The sequence below is a fragment of the Sorex fumeus genome, unplaced genomic scaffold, assembly GCF_029834395.1.
Source record: "Sorex fumeus unplaced genomic scaffold, SorFum_2.1 ptg000095l, whole genome shotgun sequence".
In the NCBI taxonomy this organism is placed as follows: domain Eukaryota; kingdom Metazoa; phylum Chordata; class Mammalia; order Eulipotyphla; family Soricidae; genus Sorex; species Sorex fumeus.
Window position 1 is genome coordinate 7,241,367 of NW_026606152.1, and position 21,316 is coordinate 7,262,682.

The 21,316-nt window shown below is 40.0% G+C and overlaps 1 protein-coding gene across 3 annotated transcripts in view; it reads left to right on the plus strand.

Moving 5' to 3' along the window:
* Positions 1-21,316, plus strand: part of RAP1GDS1 (Rap1 GTPase-GDP dissociation stimulator 1) — a 247,978-nt gene that overhangs the window by 43,960 nt on the left and 182,702 nt on the right. For all 3 annotated transcript variants that reach the window (XM_056132662.1, XM_056132663.1, XM_056132664.1), the window contains exon 2: positions 10,869-10,976. In XM_056132662.1, coding sequence (XP_055988637.1) covers positions 10,869-10,976 — 108 coding nt within the window. The remainder of the gene's footprint in view (positions 1-10,868; positions 10,977-21,316) is intronic.

Consider the following 21,316-nt stretch of genomic DNA (forward strand, 5'->3'; position numbering starts at 1 on the left):
TTTGATTCAGTTCAGTCCATTGACATTTAGGGAAATGACTATACTAAGGAAATTTTTTTTTCTTTTTTGGGTGACACCCAGTGATGCTGGCTCATGCACTCAGGAATTATTCCTGGCGGTGCTCAGGGGACCACATGGGATGCTGGGAATCGAACCCGGGTTGGTTGCGTGCAAGGCAAATACCCTAACTGCTGTGCTATCACTCCAGCCCCCTTAAGGAAATTTATTACCATTTTCTGTAACAACCTGTTAAGGTTATTAGGTGTTTTTACAGTTTGTTGCCGTGGGAGACTTTGTTGCTAGTGATAAGATGTAGTAGAGTTCTTTAGGTGGCTTATAAGTTGTAGGGAGAGGTTGTAACCTTGAGAAGGGAATCTGCTTCTTCCCTCTACCCACCTTGTTTATCAGGAAAGTCCTTGGGAAATTTAGGATTGATAAAGTGTGCTTCTACATGGTACAGACTTCATGGTTTACCAGCCTCACTAGGTGATCGTTATACTGCACCTCGTTCCATTTGTTTTGCCTGGAATGGGAAATTATCCCTGCCACAAGGTTTCTTGAGGACCTATGGAACTTAGATTGGAAAATAAGTTATTCTTTTCAGAAAAGCAGAGCCAGCCTTAAATCTAACTCAGATTTCCAGGTTCTTCAGTTTTTCCTCAGAAAAAAAATAACTTGAAGTAGATGAATAGTGAAGTAAAATAAGTGTATTTAGGAAATAGAAGGTGAGAAAGAGAAAGATAAATGCTCGAGAGAACATGGCACATTGGGAAGAGTAGAGTTCATATCTTGAGCAGATGTGGGCTAGGGAGATATGCCCTAAAATAAGTAGGCAGATAATAAGAATGCCTATATAAAAAGTGTACAGATCTCAGTGCAGATGTATGGGCGAATGTACCCTAAGATAAAAGAAAGGAAATATGCATCTTACGGGAGATGCTGGCAAATGCCCACCTTTCCTCTGCTAAGTTAATTTTTAGTTTTTCCAACTGCCCTCTGCCAGGGTGGTTGTCAAGGTGAAGATCTTGGAGCTATTAATCTTTTGATATCCTTCACTCCTCTCCCCTCCCCCCATTTTAGGTCACACACGGGTGATGCTCAGGGGTTACTTCTGGCTGTGCACTCAGGAATTACTCCTGGTGGTGCTTGGTGCATTATATGGGATGTCTGGGATTGAACTGGGGTTAGCTTCATGCAGGTTAAGCACCCTACCCTCTGTACTATATCAATCTTTTGATGTTCTTAGCTTAGCAACTTTGTTTCACAGTGGAGACTCTTCCCAGAGGTGTGCATCCATACACTGGACCTGGAATTTGGCATTTTAATGATTTTCGCATCTCCTCAGGTGTGTCCTGTCATGCCTTTGAATTTATTTTGGTTCTAGACAGTATTTGTTCCAAAATTCTTTACCAGAGCCTTCCATGTCTCTTCCTGCAATAATAACTTTGCCTTTCTTTGTTTTTGTTTGTGGACCACATCTAGCTATACTCAGGGTTTACTCCTGGCTCTGTATTCAAGAGTAATTCCTGGAGGTGCTCAATTGGACTATTTGGGTCCTATTGTTTCAGTTCCTTGTCTGTCTTTTTCTTGTTTTCTCCATGTATTCCATTTATACCTGGCTTTTTAATGCAGTGACCTGCTTCTGCTTGCTCTTGTTAGTTTCCTCTTGTTTTTTTTTTTTCCTTGAAGCTACAATTTAATTTGTATTTCAAGTTCTAAGCATTTCCCCCCTTACCCCACTTTTTTTTTTAAATTTAGATTTTTATTAGTGAAACACCATGAGGTACAGTTGTAGCTTTACAAATTTTTGTGCTTGGGTTTCAGTTATACAATGATCGAATACCCATCCCTCCACCAGTGCCCATTCTCCACCACCACTGATTTCAGTATCCCTCCCATCCCCCGCCCCCGCCCCGTCCCTCCCATCCCACCCTGCCTTTGTGGCAATTGCCCTCACATTTTAAGTAAGAAGTCTAAAGTTCATTCTGAGTATCCTCTTTATTCTTCTTCTTTCTTCCATTTTACGCCTTTTAGGTATTTTCTTCCTTAAAGGAGTGTTTCCTTACCTTTTATGTAAGACCTTCTAGTATTTCTTGCAAAGCCGGTTTGGAGGCATTAAATACTTATGTCCTTGCTGTACCATATTTGATAGGGTTCAAATATGGTTTGAATCATGGTAACACCTACAAGGGCGATTAGAGGCTGCCCCAAAAGCCTCTATCCCTCTTGGAAAGCCTGGCAAGCTACCGAGAGTGTTCCACCTGCACGGTAGAGCCTCGCAAGCTATCTGTTGTGTATTCGATATGCCAAAACCAGTAATTACAATGGGTCTCATTCCCCTGAACCTGAAGGCGTCACCAATATGGCAGCATTGAAAAGGATGAGAAAGGAGAGGTCGATAAAATCTCAAGGCCGAACTAGGCTGCCACAATGAAGGAAGACAAAAATGATCGTCTGTACTTTCAATGCACGTACACTAGCATCAGATGCATCCATCGAGGACCTGATGGTACAAGCGTGAAAGATCAAGTGCAACATCATTGGTCTAACCGAGATAAGAATACACCAGTCTCATCACGCCGTTTTCGACACTGGAGAAGAATTGTTCCTCAGAACATGCGATAAAAGAGGTGTTGGGGCATCGTGTCCTTGTCAACACAAACTTTGCCAAGAGCATTGATTCATTCGAATGCCTAACAACCCGAATCGGATGTTTACATTTGAATAGATGTGGCTCACTGCCGGCAGTTTCTAGCTTCGTTGTCTACGCGCCAACATCCAATTATGATGAAGGAGAAATTGAGAAGTTTTACATGGAGCTGGAGAAGTTCTATAAAGAAGACCACACCTTCTATAAGATCATGGTGAGTGATTTTAATGCCAAGATAGGACCGAGAAGATCAGCCGAAGAACTTCACATCAGGACCCATGGCCTAGAATGGAACGAACAGGGTGAGAGACTGTTTGAGTTCATCATGTCAACCAAGACCATCCATGGTAACTCAAGATTCCAGAACGCCGAATCTAAACGATGGACATGGGAGTCTCCCGGTGGACTATTCCACAACGAAATAGACCACATCATATTCAATCGACGGTTTTGCCTGACCGATGTCGCTGTTGTCCCAAAATGCCAAACGGGATCGGACCACCATCTCCTTTTTGCAAAATTCTACTTCACAGAGCGGGGAGAAAGGGCTGCAAAGTCTAAGAAGAGAACTTCCAGAACGACCACCAACTGGGAGCTCTATTGCGGCAACATGGGAAGATGCCATTGTTGACAACATTGACGAGGAATACGATCAACTGGTTCAGCACCTCCATAACTCTGCGAGGAATGCCGAGAGAGATAGCCACAAAAAAACACCTGTCTTCGAAAACTCTTGAGCTTATTCGCCAACGTGGTTTGGCGCATGCCTCAGGCAATCGCAAGCCAACGACCGAGCTCGCAAAGCAGTGCAGAGATGTGATCAAGGAAGACCTCAAAGAGAGAAAAGCAGAAGTGCCGGTAGATGCGGCAGAAGCCGAGAAAAGTATTTGTAATGCCCGCCTGTCCTTTGCCAACTACAGGACCAAGATGACTGCCCTCTGACGTCCTGATGGATCTATCACATCTTCCAGAAAGGCAATGGAGAAGATTATCCATGACTTTTACTCAAATCTCTTCGATAGCCATGTCTACCTGCCGACATACCAAATTCCACAGGATGGATATGTCGTTCCCAATGTTCTCCCTTCCGAAATCTGACACGCCATTTCGTCAGTAAAGAAACAAACAGCACCTGGCCCAGACAAGGTCAGACCTGAACACCTGAAGAACCTGCCATCAGTACTCATCAGTATGCTGGCTCGGCTCTTCACATGCTATTTGTCAGAATGCAAGGTTCCATCCGAATGGAAAACCAGCAGGACTGTACTACTCTACAAGAAGGGAGACATCCATGTTATTGGCAGTTATCGCCTGATCTGCCTATTGTCTGTCATCTACAAGTTGTTCACTCGAGTCATCCTGAATAGGATTGGCAGAACACTAGATGAAGGACAACCATGCGAGCAAGCCGGGTTCCCCAAAGGATTCAGCACCATCGACCATACGCACACGATAACCAAGCTTATTGAGGTTTCTCGGAAGTTCAAGATGCCACCCTGTCTAATGTTCATTGATTTAAAGAAGGCCTTTGATTCTGTTGAGACGGAAGTGGTCATTGAAGTCCTAGCCAATCAGGGCATTCAAACTCAATACATCAGGATCCTCAGTGAGCTGTATTACGGATTCACTCCCAGGATCTCACCATTCTACAAAGAAGTAATCATTGATGTCAAGAGAGGGGTTTGGCAGGGTGATACCATTTCACCGAAACTCTTCAGTGCCACCCTTGAGAACATCATGCGACGACTAGAATGGGAAGGAATGGGAGTGAAGATAGATGGTTGGCAACTACACCACCTCCGTTTTGCTGATGATATTGTTTTAATAACACCAAACATTGGCCAAGCGTCACAAATGCTGGCCGACTTCGACCATGAGTGTGGAAAGATTGGACTACAGCTGAATCTTACGAAGACAATGTTTATGAGAAACAGCCTCGTTCCTGATGCTCCATTCGCTCTCAACGGAATGACCATCTCTGAATGCAACAGTTATGTATACCTAGGTCGAGAAGTCAACATGACAAATGACCTGGCACCTGAGCTGTGCAGGAGGAAGAGAGCAGCTTGGATTGCCTTCAAGAGCATCTAAGAGATTGCTAAGAGGAAGAAGAACCTCAGGCTCCAGGCACATCTCTTTGATTCCACTGTTCTTCCTGCATTAACATATGCCTCAGGACCTGGGCCCTATGCAAATAGGATGAGCAAGCTATTCAGGTCTCCCAAAGAGGAATTGAAATAGCTATGCTTGGAATATCATGTTTCACTCAAATGAGAGAAAGAATCCGGTGTTTCGACCTCCGTCGATGGTCAAGAATCAGGGACCCTGTCTCGTTTGCCAAGGCCTCAAAAATCAGATGAACTGGTCACATAATGAGATTTCGAGACGACCGCTGGACTAGAGCCGTTACTGACTGGATTTCATGGAATGTCAAAAGACCGCGTGCCGCCCACCTACCAGATGGTCAGAATTCTTGATCAAGATCATGAACGATCGGTTCGAGGCTCTTCGTGTTCCTAGAACGAACAGACACCAGTGGGCTACGCAAGCACGCGACAGGGACAAATGGAGATGTTAATGGCGCCCGCTCGAGGAGATCAACGATTAACAGAAAGTCAAGTGATCAAGTCCTTGTTTGCCTGAAAATATTTTCATTGGTGCTTCAAATTTGAGTGATAAACTGATTAGAATACTTGATGGGAAGTGCATTCTCTTCTGTAGTTTCAATAAACATACCTGATGTGGTGATTTCACAAGTGACTAGGAGTGCACATGTCCTCTCTGCAGGTAAGATTTTTCCATGGGTGAGCAAGTCTGTAAAGAGTTTTCAAGCACACTCTATGACTAAGGCTGAATGCTGCTATTGCACTGCTCCTCCCACTGGTCAGAACAGCAGTAGGCTTGGCTTTTCTTGTGGGTGGTCACCAATTAATCTCTCTTTCTAAATCCCATAAGATCCACAACTTGGCTTCGTATACTGAACTCTCACCAGGGCAGCTGCAGCTTGACCACCCCAACCACAGTAGACCAGTAGTGCAATAGTTCATTAGCCTATGCTTCAATCATTCCCCCCCCCCCCCCCCCCCCCCCCCCAAATAAACTCTACAACAGTAGGCGTGAGTGCAAAAAGCAGTACAACCCTAATTTTGGAAATGACCACCAACAAAAAAGCCCAAACCAGGCAGGAGGAAGGAAATAAATAATAAAGCTTAGAACACAAATTAACAAGCTGGAATTCTGGAATTTCCTCCCCCAAGTCCTCCTCCCCCTCCCCCCCCCCCCCCACACACACACACACACAAACACATTCAAAAGATCAGTGAAACCAAGAGCTGGTTCTTTGAAAAAATCAAACAACATGATAAAACACTAGCAAGGCTTTCAAAGAGAGAGAGGGAACCCTAGTAAACTGAATCAGAAATGGAAGGGGAAATATCACAACAGAAAACATGGCAATTCAAGAGATCGTCAGAGCTTACTTTCAGAATCTTTATGCCACGGAATAAGAAAACCTAGAAGAAATGAATAAATTCCTGGAGTCTTATAACTCCTAAAGCTGAACCAAGAATATTTGGAACACCTGAACAGACTTATCACTATGGAGGAAATTGAAATAGTAATAAAAAATCTTCCTTAAAACAAAAGCCCAAGCTCAGACAGATTCACTTGTGAATTCTTTAAAACCTTTAAAGAGGACCTTTAAATTCTTTTTTAGGCTTATTTAGAAAATCAAAGAAACAGAAACAATCCCCAAAAGTTTCTATAAGGCAAATACCATCCTGATACCAAAGGAGACAGTGACATCATGCAAGAAGAGAATTATAGGGTCATTCCCCTATAGTTCTCCAGATGAGAAGATCCTTGCATAACAAAATACTAGCAAACAGAATCCAACAACTCATCAAAAAGATAATAGACCATGACCAAATAGGGTTCATCATAGGGTTAATAGGATAGTTTAATATGTGCAAGTCAAACAACATATTATGCTGTATCAATAAAAGAAGGAAGTTAAACCATGTGATCCTATCAATAACTGCAGAGAAAGCATTTAATAAGGTCCAGCATTCTTTTTTGATAAAATCTTTCAATAAAATGGGAGTTGAAGGAACTTTCCTTGGTATAGTATAGTATGGTATACCACAAGCCCACAGCAAGCATTGTTCTCAGTGGGGAAAAATTAAGTACCTTTTTTCTGTTATCAGCCACAAGAGAATGTTGCCCACTCTCATGGCTTTTATTCAATGTAGTACTAGAAATGCTTACCCTACAATTAGGCAAAAACAAGATACCAAGGGCATCCAGATAGGAAAGGAAGAAATAAGGCCTTTACTATTTGCTGATTGCGGAGGGCCCGCAAAACCACTCTCCGGCCCGTGGAGGTGGCCCTAGGATCTGTAGGTGCAGGGAAGGACTGACTGAATGAACACAAGACACAAGAGACAGAGTACAGTTTAGAAACAGAGAGAAAAAGGGACAGACTTTATTGAGGGATATAGGCTGTTTATATAGGATCGGGGCAGCTCAGTCAGGAGCAGAAGCAATATAACCATATATGGTAAGGTCAGCAACAAGAACTTTACCTAACATTCCAGCTAAACATTTGTACATCAAAGGGTCTTATGGCAGTAGGTGCATCCTGAGCTTTACATTTGCATATCAAAGGGTCTTAGGGCAGTAGATGCATCCTGGAGGTTACTATAGATAAGGCCAGATAAGATAACTGTCAGCCTGATGTTATGTGGCTATAGATCAGGTATCCCCTGAGATCAGGAAGTCCTGGGAGACTGTCACCAATGTCTGTCCCAAGCAGTTCCTAACATGGGAACCACGGCCAGGGTCTGTGAGAGGGCTCTTGGCTTCCCACAGCTGATGACATGATACTATATTTTAGAAAATCCTAAAGAGTCTACAAAAATGCTCCTGGAAACAATAGATTTGTTTAGTAGAGCGGCAGGTTACAAAATCAGTGCCCAAAACTCCATGGCTTTCCTTCATACAAATAACGAAAGAGAAGAACACAGATACTAAAAAAACATTCTGTTCACAGTTGTTCCCCAGAAAATTAAGGACTGTGAAATCAGTTTAACTAAGAAGTAAGTATCTATACAAATAAAAATACAAATATTGCTTCAAGAAATAAAAGTGTATAGGAGGAAATGGAGACACATCCCCTGTTACATGGATGGGGACACCAGAATGGCAATACTTCCCAAAGCATTATACGAATTCAATGCAGTCACTATAAAGATATGATATTTTCCAAGGAAATAAATCAAGCACTCCTGAAATTCATATGGAAAAAAATCTTTACAAAAAGATAAAGCAATCCTTGGAAAAAAGAAGGGAGGGGAGGCATCACCATCCATAAGTTCAAACTGTACTACAAACCTATAGTTACTAAAATAGCATGGTATTGGAATAAAGACAGACCCTCAGGTTAATGGAATAGACTTGAATATTGAGACAGACACTTAGGTATATGATCATTTAATCTTTGATAAACGAGCAAGAAAATTGAAGTGGAGCAAGGAAAGTCTCTTCAACAAGTGGTGCTAGGAAGGCTGGTCAGCTAAATGCAAAAAACTAAATATACCTCTTTCTAATGTCATGCACACAAAGATCCAAATAGATTAAAGGCCTGAGCAATAGATCTGAATTTATAAAGTACACTGTGGAAAACGTAGGCAGAGCACTCCATGACATTAAAGCTAAAGACACCACCAAATACGAAACACCATTGGTCAAGCAGTTTTGCTCGAGTGGCCCAGTGTGCATTAAACTATGAAACTTCTGGGCTTCAAAGGAAATGGTAACCAATATACAAAGAGAGCCCACAGAATGGGAAAAACTATTTACCTAATATCCATCTGATAAGGGCTGATATCAAAGATATGCATGACACTGGTAGAACTTTACAAGAAAAAAAAATCCAACCCCATCAATAAATGGGGAGAAGAAATGAACAGAAGCTTCTCCAAAAAAGAAATACAAATGGCCAAAAGGCACATGAAAAACTTCTCTCCATCACTAATCATCAGGGTTGATACAAATCAAAACAATGAGATACCATCTTACACCACAGAGACTGGCACACATCCAAAAGCACAAGAACAACTAGTGCTGGTGGGAGAAATGGACTCCCATTCATTGTTGGTGGGAATGAAGGCTGGTCTAGACTCTTTTGAAAACAATATGGGCATTCCTCGAAAAACTAGAAATTGAGCTTCCATATGACCCAGCAGTACCACTTCTGGGAATATTCCTCAGGGGCTCAATAACAATGTAGAAAAGCTATCTGAACAATGGTGTATTTATTGCAGCACTGTTCACAATTGCCAGAATCTTTAAATAACCCAAGTGTCTGAGGATGACTGGGTAAAGAAACTGTGGTATATCTATGCAGTGGAAAACTATGCAGCTTCCAGGAAAAATGAAGTCATAAGATGTGCTTATAAATGGCTGGACATGGAGAGTATCATGCTGAGTGGAATGAATTAGAGGGAGAGGGACAGACACAGAATTCTTGCACTCTTTTTTTGGTATATAAAAATACATAGTGTGAGACCCATTGACAGTAGAAACGAGGGCGAGGAAGACTGGTCCATGTTTGTAAGCTTGCCACTAGTGTAGGGGTTCACAGTTAGGACAGAGCAGAGAGAAGGGACCACTATCACAGTGATAATTGAAAATGATCACTCAGACAATAACTCAGTGCTGAAAAGAGGTGAGGAAATATACATGACAATTTTTCAGTACCTCTATTGCAAACCTTAATGCCCAAACATATGTGAGTGAGATGGGAGGAGGACGACAAAGATGAAGAAGAAGAAGCAAAAGAAAGTGTGCCATTGAGGCAGTCTGGGGGTGGTGGTGGTGGGAGGGGAACTGAGGACACTGGTGGTGGGAAATACATACTAGTGAAGAGACAGGTGTTGAAACATTGTATGACAAGAAAACCAATTATGAACAACTTTATCTATTTATCTGGGGTGATTCGATTAAAAAGCAAAAATCTGATGTATTTTTTGGGGTTTCCATTACATGCAAGTCTAGGCTTTAGATGCCTTTAGGAGCCTACCTTTCATCATCATTCTATTTCGATTATGGTATGTCTTTGTTTTTGGATAATTTTTCTGGAACTCTTTTGTCTTCTTGGATAAGGGTAAATTAAAATGACGATGAGATATTAGCTCATACAGTCAGAATGGTATATGTCAGAAAGATCTGACGCAACTGGTGCTGTTCAATTCTTTGGAAAAAGGAACCTTTCACTGTTGGTGGAATATCATTTGGTTTAGCCTGTATGGAAAACAGTATGGAGACTTACCAAAAAACTAGAGATGAATCTTTCATTTAACATGACAGTTCCTCTCCTTGACATGAAAGAACACCAAAAATTATTAATTTTAATAGATATGTTGCAGGTGGGAGAAGCAGCTCCTACCAGAACTCCAGACTCAACCCAAGAGTTGTGGGTAACTTGGGTGAAGTGGATATCAAGGGATGTAGCTTCAAGAAGAATGTTTCACTTTTCTGCTCTACATATCATAATCCTTTCAGGGAAATGCCTGTCTTGGGGAATGATTGTTAAAGGTTGATAAAAGAGACTCCATGGATGCTCAGTCCCATCAGCCCCATGAGGTTGTTCTCAAGGTGCATCTGAAGTCCACTTGGTTCACAGAGTGTGATAACTAGCCCCCACCACCCATGTTGTTGTGGAGTGTGGACTCAGACTGGAGTGAAGAATTGTTCTTTACAGAAAAAGAAAAGTCCTAATCTCTATCCAAGTTTTTAATGAACATTGCTTGTCCTCACAGAAAAGACTTTCAGACAGAGATGAAATAGTAAAGTAGAATAGTTTTGTTTAAGGAAATTTACCTAGAGGAATGTGACAAATAAGAAAGAGAGATATATTTTCAAGAGATCCCTGACTTCTCCAGAAGGAAAAAATCAGGTTGTGATGTGGTCTAGTCTCTAACTTTCTAAGATGTGCTATAGGAATTTTAGAATATGTATATACAGAATTAAAATTTTGTTGGAGTTAAAATGGTTTATACTTAATTTGAAAAAACTAGTAGTAGTGCAGCCAGCCTATTCCCACTTTGTAATGTATGTGGTTGTTAATACATTTCTCTGTGTCCTTAGTATTCTTTATCATCTAACATGATGGTTATGTGTTTAGTAAGATTTCTGATTTCTCTTTTTCTCTACACAGATAATCTCAGTGATATATTGAAGAAGCTAAAGATAACTGCTGTTGACAGAACTGAGGATAGCTTAGAAGGATGCTTGGATTGTCTGCTGCAAGCCCTGGCTCAAAGTAGTAAGTTTCATTTTATTTGTTACTCACCCTTTTTCCTAAACAAAATCTCATTAGCAGTCACTCAGAAATTGGTATGCAGTTTAACATATACTTTGAATTATTTCAAGTTTTTTGGTTTAGTTTAATTGGAGATACCATATTTGTTCTACTGTTTATGGCAGGGTTTCATGTGTATAATCATCTAACACCATACACTCCGTTATAGTGTGTACTTCCATCCACTAGTGTCCCAAGGTCCCCTTCAACGCACCCACATTTGGTAAACTCAGTTCTTGAGATCAGCTCTCAGGTTCTGTTGCTTTTCCCCATTATTATTCCCCTACTCTGTTCTTCATGTCCTTTATCTGGGGGATGATTTTGTCTGTCCCATTTCTTCTAACTTCACTCAGCATAATACCCAGTAGTTTCATCCATGTAGAAGCAAATTGCATGATTTCATTTTTCTTATACCTTTAAAGAAGACATGAAGATAACCAATATGTTTTTTAAAAATGTTTTTCATAACTTATCATCAGGGAAGTACAAATCAAAACAACAATAAGATATCACCTCTTACCAGTCAGATTGGTTTATCATAAATAAGAAGAAAAGCAGTCAATGCTAGTGTGGTTGTTGGGAAAAGGAACCCTCATTCACAGTTGGTAGAGTGTCAGTTTGTTCACCTTCATTGAAAAATAGACCTTTATGTGATCCACCCTCCTATTCAACTTGTTTTTTTGGATATATTCAGATTCACGTAAAACTGGATGTAGTTTTTTCTAATTGAATGCTTCCAGTTGTTTTTAAAAGTTATTTAATTTTAACTTTGTGTTAGTGACATTGTCTTTAAAAAATCTTTGTTCAAATAAAGTGGAATGTGTAATTAGATTCTTTGTGAACTCAGTTACATAGAGGCTATGCTCTTGAGTGTATGTGGAAAGTTATTCTCTTTTTGAAAGATGGGTGATAAAGTTGAAAAGAAATGAAGAAAAGGAAAAAACAAAAAAAGGAGACTAAAGTTTATAGCTGTTTAGTCTAATAGAGTTAGGAAATACAGAGTAAATAATTTCAAGATAAGTTGGATCAAATTTCAGCTGTTTTATAGTTGGGGATGTAGCTCGGTGGTTGAACATTTATTTCAGTTTTGAAGTATGAGGCTTTGGCTTGGATTTTCTGACTCACTCCCTAACTCCCTACTCCCAATTTAGACCCATCATGGTATAGTCATTAAACTTATTCATTGAAATGCTTAACTCCCCCCCCCCCGAAAAATAAACATCATAAAATGTTAAGATCAAATAATCATGAGATTCTAATAAAAATAATGAATTTTACCAATTTAAATGTCTTCCTGAAAAGCAATGAAGAATTGTCTGTCACGGAGACAAGTTTGGGAGTGGGAGGGAATGTGGAGTAATCAGTGGAAGAATGCAGAACTGATGGTAGAATTAGAGTGGAAACATTGTAAGCCTGAAACTTGTCAGCAGACTTTTGGTGTATAAATAAATAAGTGAAAATTGGTAAAACTTAAGACAATGTTAAGATCAATTTAAATGAATAAACTTATGAGTCAGTAGGAAAACTGTTTCTAAATTGAAAGCAAATTTGTTAATCTGAGGAAAATAATATATTTTTTGTTTAAGAAAATATTTTATCATATATTTAAAAGAATTATAACAAAATTCATAATTGTCATCACATCTAAAGCTGTAGACTTAGTTTGTAGGTTTCTTCCTATGTGACTGCCTCTCTTCCAGGTTCATGTTAATACCTTACCCTCAGAGATAATGCAGGCAGCATATGCACACAATTAACATTTATAAATACTAGTTTTGTCTAATGTGCCATATATGACACACACATTTCTTTAGTTAGACTCCAAAAATGATTAAAATGTGCAAAGTGAGAGAGAGAGAGAGAGAGAGAGAGAGAGAGAGAGAGAGAAGGAGGGAGGGAAATAGGAAAATTTCATGCAGATGTTGGGTCTGTTAAAGAAGGTGTCTGTCATTGGTTGAACTCCTACTATATACTGCATATTGGGTTTGGGACTCTAGAAGTATTATCTAATGCAGTATTTCCTATGAGAAGGTATTTTCATTGCTACTTAAGGAATGAGGAAATTGATTGTTAAAAGTTTATTCTGTCTTACTCTGGCAGAATACAGGGTCTAGATTCAAACTCTTTAAGAAAAAAGTTACATTTTGTGAAGTGCACATTTTACTCAGTTTATAATATGAAGGTGTTTCCTGAAGCTGTTTTAATTTTGCTTGTTTTAAATTTTGCTTTTTCTTTAAAATAGTTTGAAATTGTTGTTAGAGAGGGGAATGATATTTCAACCTTTTTCCCTTGGATTATGGACTGATATATTTGTTTCATAGGTATTATTTGGTATAATTCCTAAAACTAACACTTCACTTTAGAACAATAAATATTTTAAACCTCTTAGAAAGGTGTTTATTGCCTGCAATTTATTTTTGCTTTCTTAAATAATGTGGTTAATCCATTGCAACACCTGTCCTTATAAAGATAAAATTATAAAGAATCTAATTTAGGTGGATCTGTACAGGTTTGTTTTTATACAGAGATGTTCTAGTTTCTTAATTATTTTCCAGGTGTTTCTACTAAAAATATCAGTATTTTATATGAGCAATAAAGATTTCTCTGTATTTAATATAAATTGGAATACTGGGTAAAATGGAAGCTCAATTTTTTGGTGTGTGTTTTTGTTTGTTTTGGGGCTACACTCAGTGGTACCCAGTGCTGACTCCTGGGTCTGCTCTTGCAGTCAACACTGGCAGGACTCAGGAAACTTCTTGGATGCCAGTAATTAATTGAACCTGGTCTACTTTGTGCGAGGCAACTTCCTTCCTCACTGTACTCTCTTTCTGGCCTTTCAATCAGTAATTTTTTGAGAAGTATTCACATATTGTTATTCAAACAGGATGAGCCAGGGCCAGTAGACATACCCTCACATCTACATCAGCTTTGTTTTTATTTCTACTTTTTATTTTCTGTTTTTTGGGGCCAGAGCCAGCAATGCTCAGGGCTTACTCCTGGTTCTGTTTTTGTTCTTTTTTATATTTACTAATCTGACTGATATGAGGTAGTATCTCATTGTTGTTTTGATTTTCATTTCTTTGAGCATAAGTGATTTTTTTTTAAAAACTTTAAACACTGATTTACAAAGATGTTCACAGTACATTTGTTTCAGTTATTCAGTATTATACTAGTCCCATCGCCAATGTGCCTTTACCTCCACCAGTGTCCCTAGTTTTCCACCTACCTTGCAAGCCTGGTTCATGAGCAGGCACAAATTAATTTATTTTACACTGCTTGTTACAACATGTATCTTGTAATGGTGTTGCTAAAGTCATGGCCTGAGGATTTATTGAAGATTTCCTTGAGAGTTGGGCCTCTTGTGTTACTGTTTTCACTCATTGAGCTTAGTGGGCTTGACTCAATTTTACCATCTAATTTTCTTACTTTGACTGGGTATCCTCCCAGTGTGAAATTTGGAGGAGTTGCATGTCTATATATGTGGTTGCACACTTCAGGGCTTTGGAACTGGGACCATCAGCTGCAGTTGTCTTTCTTGACTTTGTGAGATCATTCACGAAGCTGGGCAGTTTCTCTGGCAGTGGAGGGAGCAAGATATAGGTGGGTGGAGTGCTGGACCTTTGGCAGAGCAGGAATCCTGTTAGCCCCAATTCTGTCTAGGGTCCAAAGACAGGTCTAGGCCTGTCAGGGGTAACTTAGGTCTGGCATCTTTCTCAGATCAGTTCTGAAGCTCAGTGATGATTTTTTTTTTTTTAAAATAGATTTACTGCCAGTCTGTTTTTCTTCTTTAAGTAAGTATTGTTGGGATCGGGAGTACCCTGGCCCTGGGAGGCGCAGAGAGAGCAGACAGACACAATTCCTGCAGGAGTACAAACGGGGTTTATTTAGGCCAGCATGCTGGGGCTCCACAGCATACCCCAGAGTGGGCAGTGGCTGAGAGCCCCGAGCTTCTTCAAAGGAGGTCTTATATAGGCCTTCACTGGCCGTTACAGCAAGGCCCGCACATTTCATAGCCAATAGATTTGTAACAACATATACTTTCTTAACCAATCCATTTAAAAGTACCTCACTCCTTAGCCTATAGATTCAAAGATCAGCATTTAAGTACATCAGTTGTCAGCACAAGCAAGGTTATAGCCGGAATCATTAAGCCTTAGGTAATCTCCCTCGACCATCCACATTTTGAGTTATCCTTTACCCAAGACATCTGCAGGTGTCTTTGCTAAGACAATAGTTCTCGGAATGGGCAATCTACCCACATCCTGAGTTATCCTTTACCCAAGTCTGCAGGGTGCTTTCCTGAGACAGTACATTTCAGGAACAGTAAATACACCTGAATCCTGTCACACTTGGTTTAGAAAGAAGTTATGCCCTGTTCACATTCCAAGTCCCCTCTCAGCCAAGCAGTTTTACAGAAAGCAATGTTGCAAGTTAGCTGAAGCACGCAAAAATTTGATGCCCTAAAATGGATTCTTTCAGTATCTGTTCATCTCTTCCCAGGTTTTGATGGCATTGGTGTTTTCTTTTTATTACTAAATTTTCCAATGCTCTGATATCATGACTCTTAATCCTTTTTCAGATGAATGGTAGGCAAATATTTTCTTCCATTCTGAGGGGTATCCTTTTATTATAGTTGTTTCTCTTGTGGTATAGAAGCTTCTTAATTTGATGTCAATTTATTTTTGCTTCTGCTTGCTTGACCAGTGGCATTGATTGAAGATGCTGCTAGGTTCAGTCTCTCTAAGGCCTCTGCCCGTTTTCCTCAATAGAATTGATAGATGAAAGTTTAATATTGAGGTCTTTTTATTCATTTTGAATTGACTTATGTAAAGTATAAGGTCAGAGATAAGGGTATGAGTTCATTTTTTAACATGTTGACTGACTGGTTTTTCCAACACCATTGCTAAAAGGGCTTGTTGCTTTGCTTCAGTTATAGCTCTTTTGTCAAAAAGTAATTGAATACACACCTAAGAGGGCTTTCAATTCTATTCCACTGATCTGAGAGTCTGCACTTTTTAAAATTTAATTTTAGGCACCAAAGTTTAAATACTGTTAATTATAGAGTTCTATGTGTAACACAGCCCCTTCGCCGCACTCTCCTCCAGTTCTCTCCACCATTGTCCTGTGTTTCCTCCTCATCCTTTCCTTCCCTTTCCTGTGGTAGCTTGCTATGAAAGAAAAGGAAATTCAGTTTCTCATGTATTTTGAGTATTTGTGATGTCCCTACTTTTTTCCTTCTCCCCTCCCTCCCTCCCTCCCTCCCTCCCTCCCTCCCTCCCTCCCTCCCTTCTTTCCTCCCCCCCCCCTTTTTTTTTTTTTTGCTTTTTGGGCCACAACTGGTGTTGCTCAGGGCTCACTCCTGGCTCTGCACTCAGGGATCACTCCTTGCGGGCCTGGGGGACCATGTTGGGGGCCAGGGAACAAATCCTGGTTGGCCACATGCAAGGCAGTTGCTCTACCTGCTGTACTATCACTTTACCCCCTACTGTGTTTCTTTATACCTCACATATGAGTGACACAGTCCTATGCTTGTCCCGTTTCTTCTGACTAATTTCACTTAGCATGTCCTTCAGTTCCATTCATGTAGCAGAAAATGTCAAGAGTTAAATTTTTCGTATAGCCTTTGAGTGTTTAAAATTTATTATTTTTTTATTGTTTTGGCTGCCATGAAATTACAGTTATTCATGATTGAGTTTTATGCATACAGTGTTTCAAAGTTTCAACACTGAACCCTTCACCAGTGTCTGCCTCCTTCTACCAATTTTCTTCCCATCCTGCCTGCTTTTACAAGACGCCTGGCCTCTCCCTTAGAGCATCAAGTACAGTGCTCCAGCAGCTTCTTCCTAATCATAACAATGCCCTGGCTCCCCACCTGCTTGTTAGTGTATGGAGGCATTCTCCCTTTGCCTCTACTTAACCATTGCCTTTCCTAATAACCTTTGAGATATGACTATGAGTTTATGGCCCCTGTAGGTGGCTTTGTCTTGGCCATGCTTTAAATGTGAGTCTTGAGCATCCATTATCCCTTACTTGAGGAATAGTCCTTTATTTCCCTGGGTCCAGGTAGTTACCAAATAAATACAAGAGTGGGCAACCTAGTTTTGTACCTGATTTTAGGGGGAAGCCTTTTAGTTTTTTCCTATTGAGTATAATGTTTGCTGTGGGCTTGTGATAAATGGCTTTGACTGTGTTGAGGAATGTTCCTGCAATTCCCTTTTGTTGAGAGTTTCTATCATGAATGAGTGCTGTATCTAGTCAAAGGCTTTCTCTGCGATATGATCATACCGTTTTTATTCTTTATTTATTTATTTTTTTTGCTTTTCGGGTCACACCTGGCAATGCACAGGAGTTACTCCTGGCTCTGCACTCAGGAATCACTCCTGGCGGTGCTCAGGGGACCATTTGGGATGCTGGGAATCAAACCCGGGTTGGCCGCATGCAAGGCAAGTGCCCTACCTGCTGTACTATAACTCCATCCCCAACGGTTTTTATTCTTTATTGGTATGGTGTATTATTCTGACTGACTTTTGTTTATTAAATGATCCTTGCATTTGTGGGATCAGTTGTACTTGGTCATGTAGTATGATCTTTTTGCAAGTATTTTATTGAGGATCTTTGCATCTGTGTTTGTCAGGGTTATTGGCTCTGCTTTTCATATCAGGGTGATGTATGCTTGAAACTGTTTTTGGAGTGTATCTTTTTTCAGTTTCTTGGAAGAGTCTAAAAAAGATCGGCAATAGATCTTCAAGGTTTGGAAGAACTCACTAGTGAATCAATCTGTCTGTGCCTGGACTTTTCTTTTTTGGTAGGCTTTTGATTAAGATTTTGATATCTTCAAAAGTAATGGGTTTGTTTAGTTGTTTATTGCTTGGTTCAGCCTTGGGAGATTATAGAACTCCAAGAATTTATGTCTTCTTTTATTTAATGACATAGTAATTCTCAAATCAATCTCTGATGATCTTTTGAGTTTCTGTGACATCTTTTGTGACACCCATGAGAGTGTTCTCTCTCTCCCTCTCTCTCTCTCTCTCTCTCTCTCTCTCTCTCTCTCTCTCTTTCTCTCTTTCTCTTTCTGAGTCTTGCTGGTGGTGTATCAATCTTGTGTGATTTTTTTCAAAGAGCTTCTTTTGGTTTTATAATATTTTGGATTTTTTAAAAATTATAGCTTATTTTAAAAATTCTAATAACTTATATTAGTTTATTTTTGGAAGTTTATTATTTCCTTTCTCCTGCCTGTTCTGGTCTCCATTTGTTGGTCATTTTTAAATTTCTTAAGTACGGCAGTTAGGTTATTTATGTGGGCCCTTCCTTTCTAATGAATGTTTGCATAGCTATAAACTTTCCCCTTAATACCACTTTTGCTGTATCCTGCAGTTCTGGTAGACAGTGTCCTCATTCTCATTTGTTTCCTTGAATCTTTATTTATTTATTTATTTATTTATTTTTACTTTTTCGGTCACACCTGGAGATGCACAGGGGTTACACTCTACACTCAGAAATTACTCCTGGCGGTGCTCGGGACCATATGGGATGCCGGGAATCAAACCCGGGTTGGCCGTGTGCAAGGCAAATGCCCTACCTGCTGTGCTATCACTCCGGCCCTGTGTTTCCTTGAATCTTTTAAATTCCTCTTTGATTTCTCTCTGATCCTCTGGTTTTTCAGTAACAAGCTGTTTAATTTCTAGGTATTGTTGTTTCTTCATTTTTGTTTGTGATTAACTTCTACTTTCAGTACACCATGGTCTGAAAAGATAGTTGATATGATTTCTATGCTCTTAACTTTGTGGAGGTATATTTTGTTTCCAGCATGTGGCTTATTTTGGAGAATTTTCCATGTGTGTTGGAGAGGAATGTGTATTTGGCCTTTTGAGGATGAAATATGTCTATATGTCTACTAAACCCCTTTCTCTCATTTCTTCCTTCAAAGCAAGTATTTCCATACTGAGCTTTAGACTATTTGATCTATCAAGAGGTAACAGAGCGGTGTTGAAGTCTCCAACTTATTGTATTGTTATCAGTGTCTTCATGTCTGTTTTAGTAGTTGTTTTAAGAAGTATATTGCAGGTCCCTCATTAGGTGCACATACATTTGGGAGTGTGAGTTCTTCATGATGTACATATCCCTTTATTATTAAGAAATGACTCTTACAACCTTTTTTCAGCTTGAGGTCTATGTTTGATTACAGTATGGTCACCCCAGCCATTCTGAGGGGTTACTTGCTTGAAGAACAGTCTTCCAGCTTTGACTTTGAGTCTGTGTTTGCCCTGACTATTCAAATGGTGTTTCTTGTAGTAGCAGAGTGTCGGGTTAAATTTTCTAATCCACCCTACCACTTACTGTCTCTTAATTGATTTAGCCCATTTAGCCCATTGACGTTGGGAGAGATTATTGTTATGGAGTTTTGTGCCATTTTTCTGCTGGAATTTGGCGTTTTTGTGGGACTCGTCTTGTCTTGAAGTTGTCCCACTAGTTCTTCTGTAAAGATGATTTTGAACCCGTGAAATTCCTGAGTTGTTTATCTGTGCAGTTTTGTGTTGTCCCTTCAAATCTGAATGAGAGTCTGGCTAGCTAAAGTATTCTTGCTAAGGTTTCTCTTGTTTATTTCATAGAGTATTTTTCACCACTGCTGTCTTTAGGCCTGGAGAATTTTGTTTGGTAAATAAACTGTAAACTTCAAGGATGTTCCTTTTTATATAATTTTCTTCTTTTTCTTGCTCCTTTTAGTATTCTGGTCATGCTGCTTTCTGTATTCTGTCTCTATATGACTTTTACCATTCTGATTTAGATATGTCTTGAAGCATTTTTAATTGTATTTCTTTTAGCTGGAACCCTTTGGGTCTTCTGAATGCATGGACTCTCCAGCTCTGGGAACTTCTCAGCAATGATGTTCTTGACTGCTTCATCAGGATTGCCTTATTGACTCTCCGGTATTCCCATGATTTTTCTGTTGTTTCTCTTGTTTATCCCAAAGTTCTCTTGTCAGCTGTTCATTTATTTTGAGGCAGTTTCCAATCGGCTGCTGTTGTCTGGAAGTTTTCTGCAACTCACCTTGGAACTCTTTGATTCTGTCCTCAGCAGCTGAGGCCTTCCAGTGAATTTTTCATTTTTCCTATCAAGGTTTTCAGTTCTATCCTTTCCATTTATAGTTTCCTCATTTCTTCTCTTATATGCTTTTGTGTTTTATTGGCAGCCTGTTCCATTGTTTCTTTGGGTTCCTTAAACATACTTGACAAATTATCTTTAAAGTCCTTATCAAAGTGGTTTGATTCCTGGTTGAGTTTTTCCAGGCTAACATCTTCACTTACTAAGCCTGCTGGGATTCTGTGTTGCTTTCATATGAATTCTGCAGTCTGGAGATGTTCCTTGTGTGTCTAGATAACTAGGACGAGGATATCTTTGTGTGAATTATGAATTATGAATTATGAAGAGGTAAAAAATGTGCTGCTGCCATATAGCCATGCTTCATGGTTGGGAGTAATACTCTCTTGGGCAGGAGGTGGGGCTGGGGACACAAAATGGTAATACTGCATAACAAGCAGGATCCCCAACACTGCTGCTGTGCTGTCTTAGTTTCTTGGGACCGGGTCCAGGGCACCATTGAGATTTTTAGTTCATCTACCAAACCCTTTAATTCTGTTACCTGTGATTATAGGTTATTTTTTTCTTTTTAATATCTGACCTCTTTCTTTCTTTCTTTCTTTCTTTCTTTCTTTCTTTCTTTCAACTTTTTATTAGTGAATCACCATGGGGTACAGTTACAGACTTATTTCATGCTTGTGTTTCAGTCATACAATGATCGCGTACCCATCCCTTCACCAGTGCCCATTTTCCACCATCAGTGGTCCCAGCATCCCTCCCACCACCCCTGTCCCACCACCTCTGTCTCGTCCCTTCCACATCCCCCCTCCTCTCCCCCCCGCCAGCTTCTGTGACAGGGCATTCCCTTTTCTTCTCTCTCTCCTTTTGGGTGTGTGGTTTGCAGTAGAGGTATTAAGAGGCCATCATGTTCGGTCTGTAGTCTATTTTCAGTCCGCATCTCCCATCCTGAGTGGGCCCTCCTAGCATCCTTTACTTGGTCTGACCTCATGCTTTCTTGTACTGGCACTTTTGTTTCTTTGAGCTCATTAAGTATCCTCATGTTCTAAGGTCTTACTTGAGGGATATAGTGATGGTTAATACTGGTTGAGTCTTCTGGGCTACTATCTTTTTCAGAAAGCTTGGTGGTGTTCTGTGCTGCTTCTTTGTTGTATCTGTTGCTGTCTCGGATTGAGTCTTTCTAATTTAGCGAGGGAAATCCTTTTGGG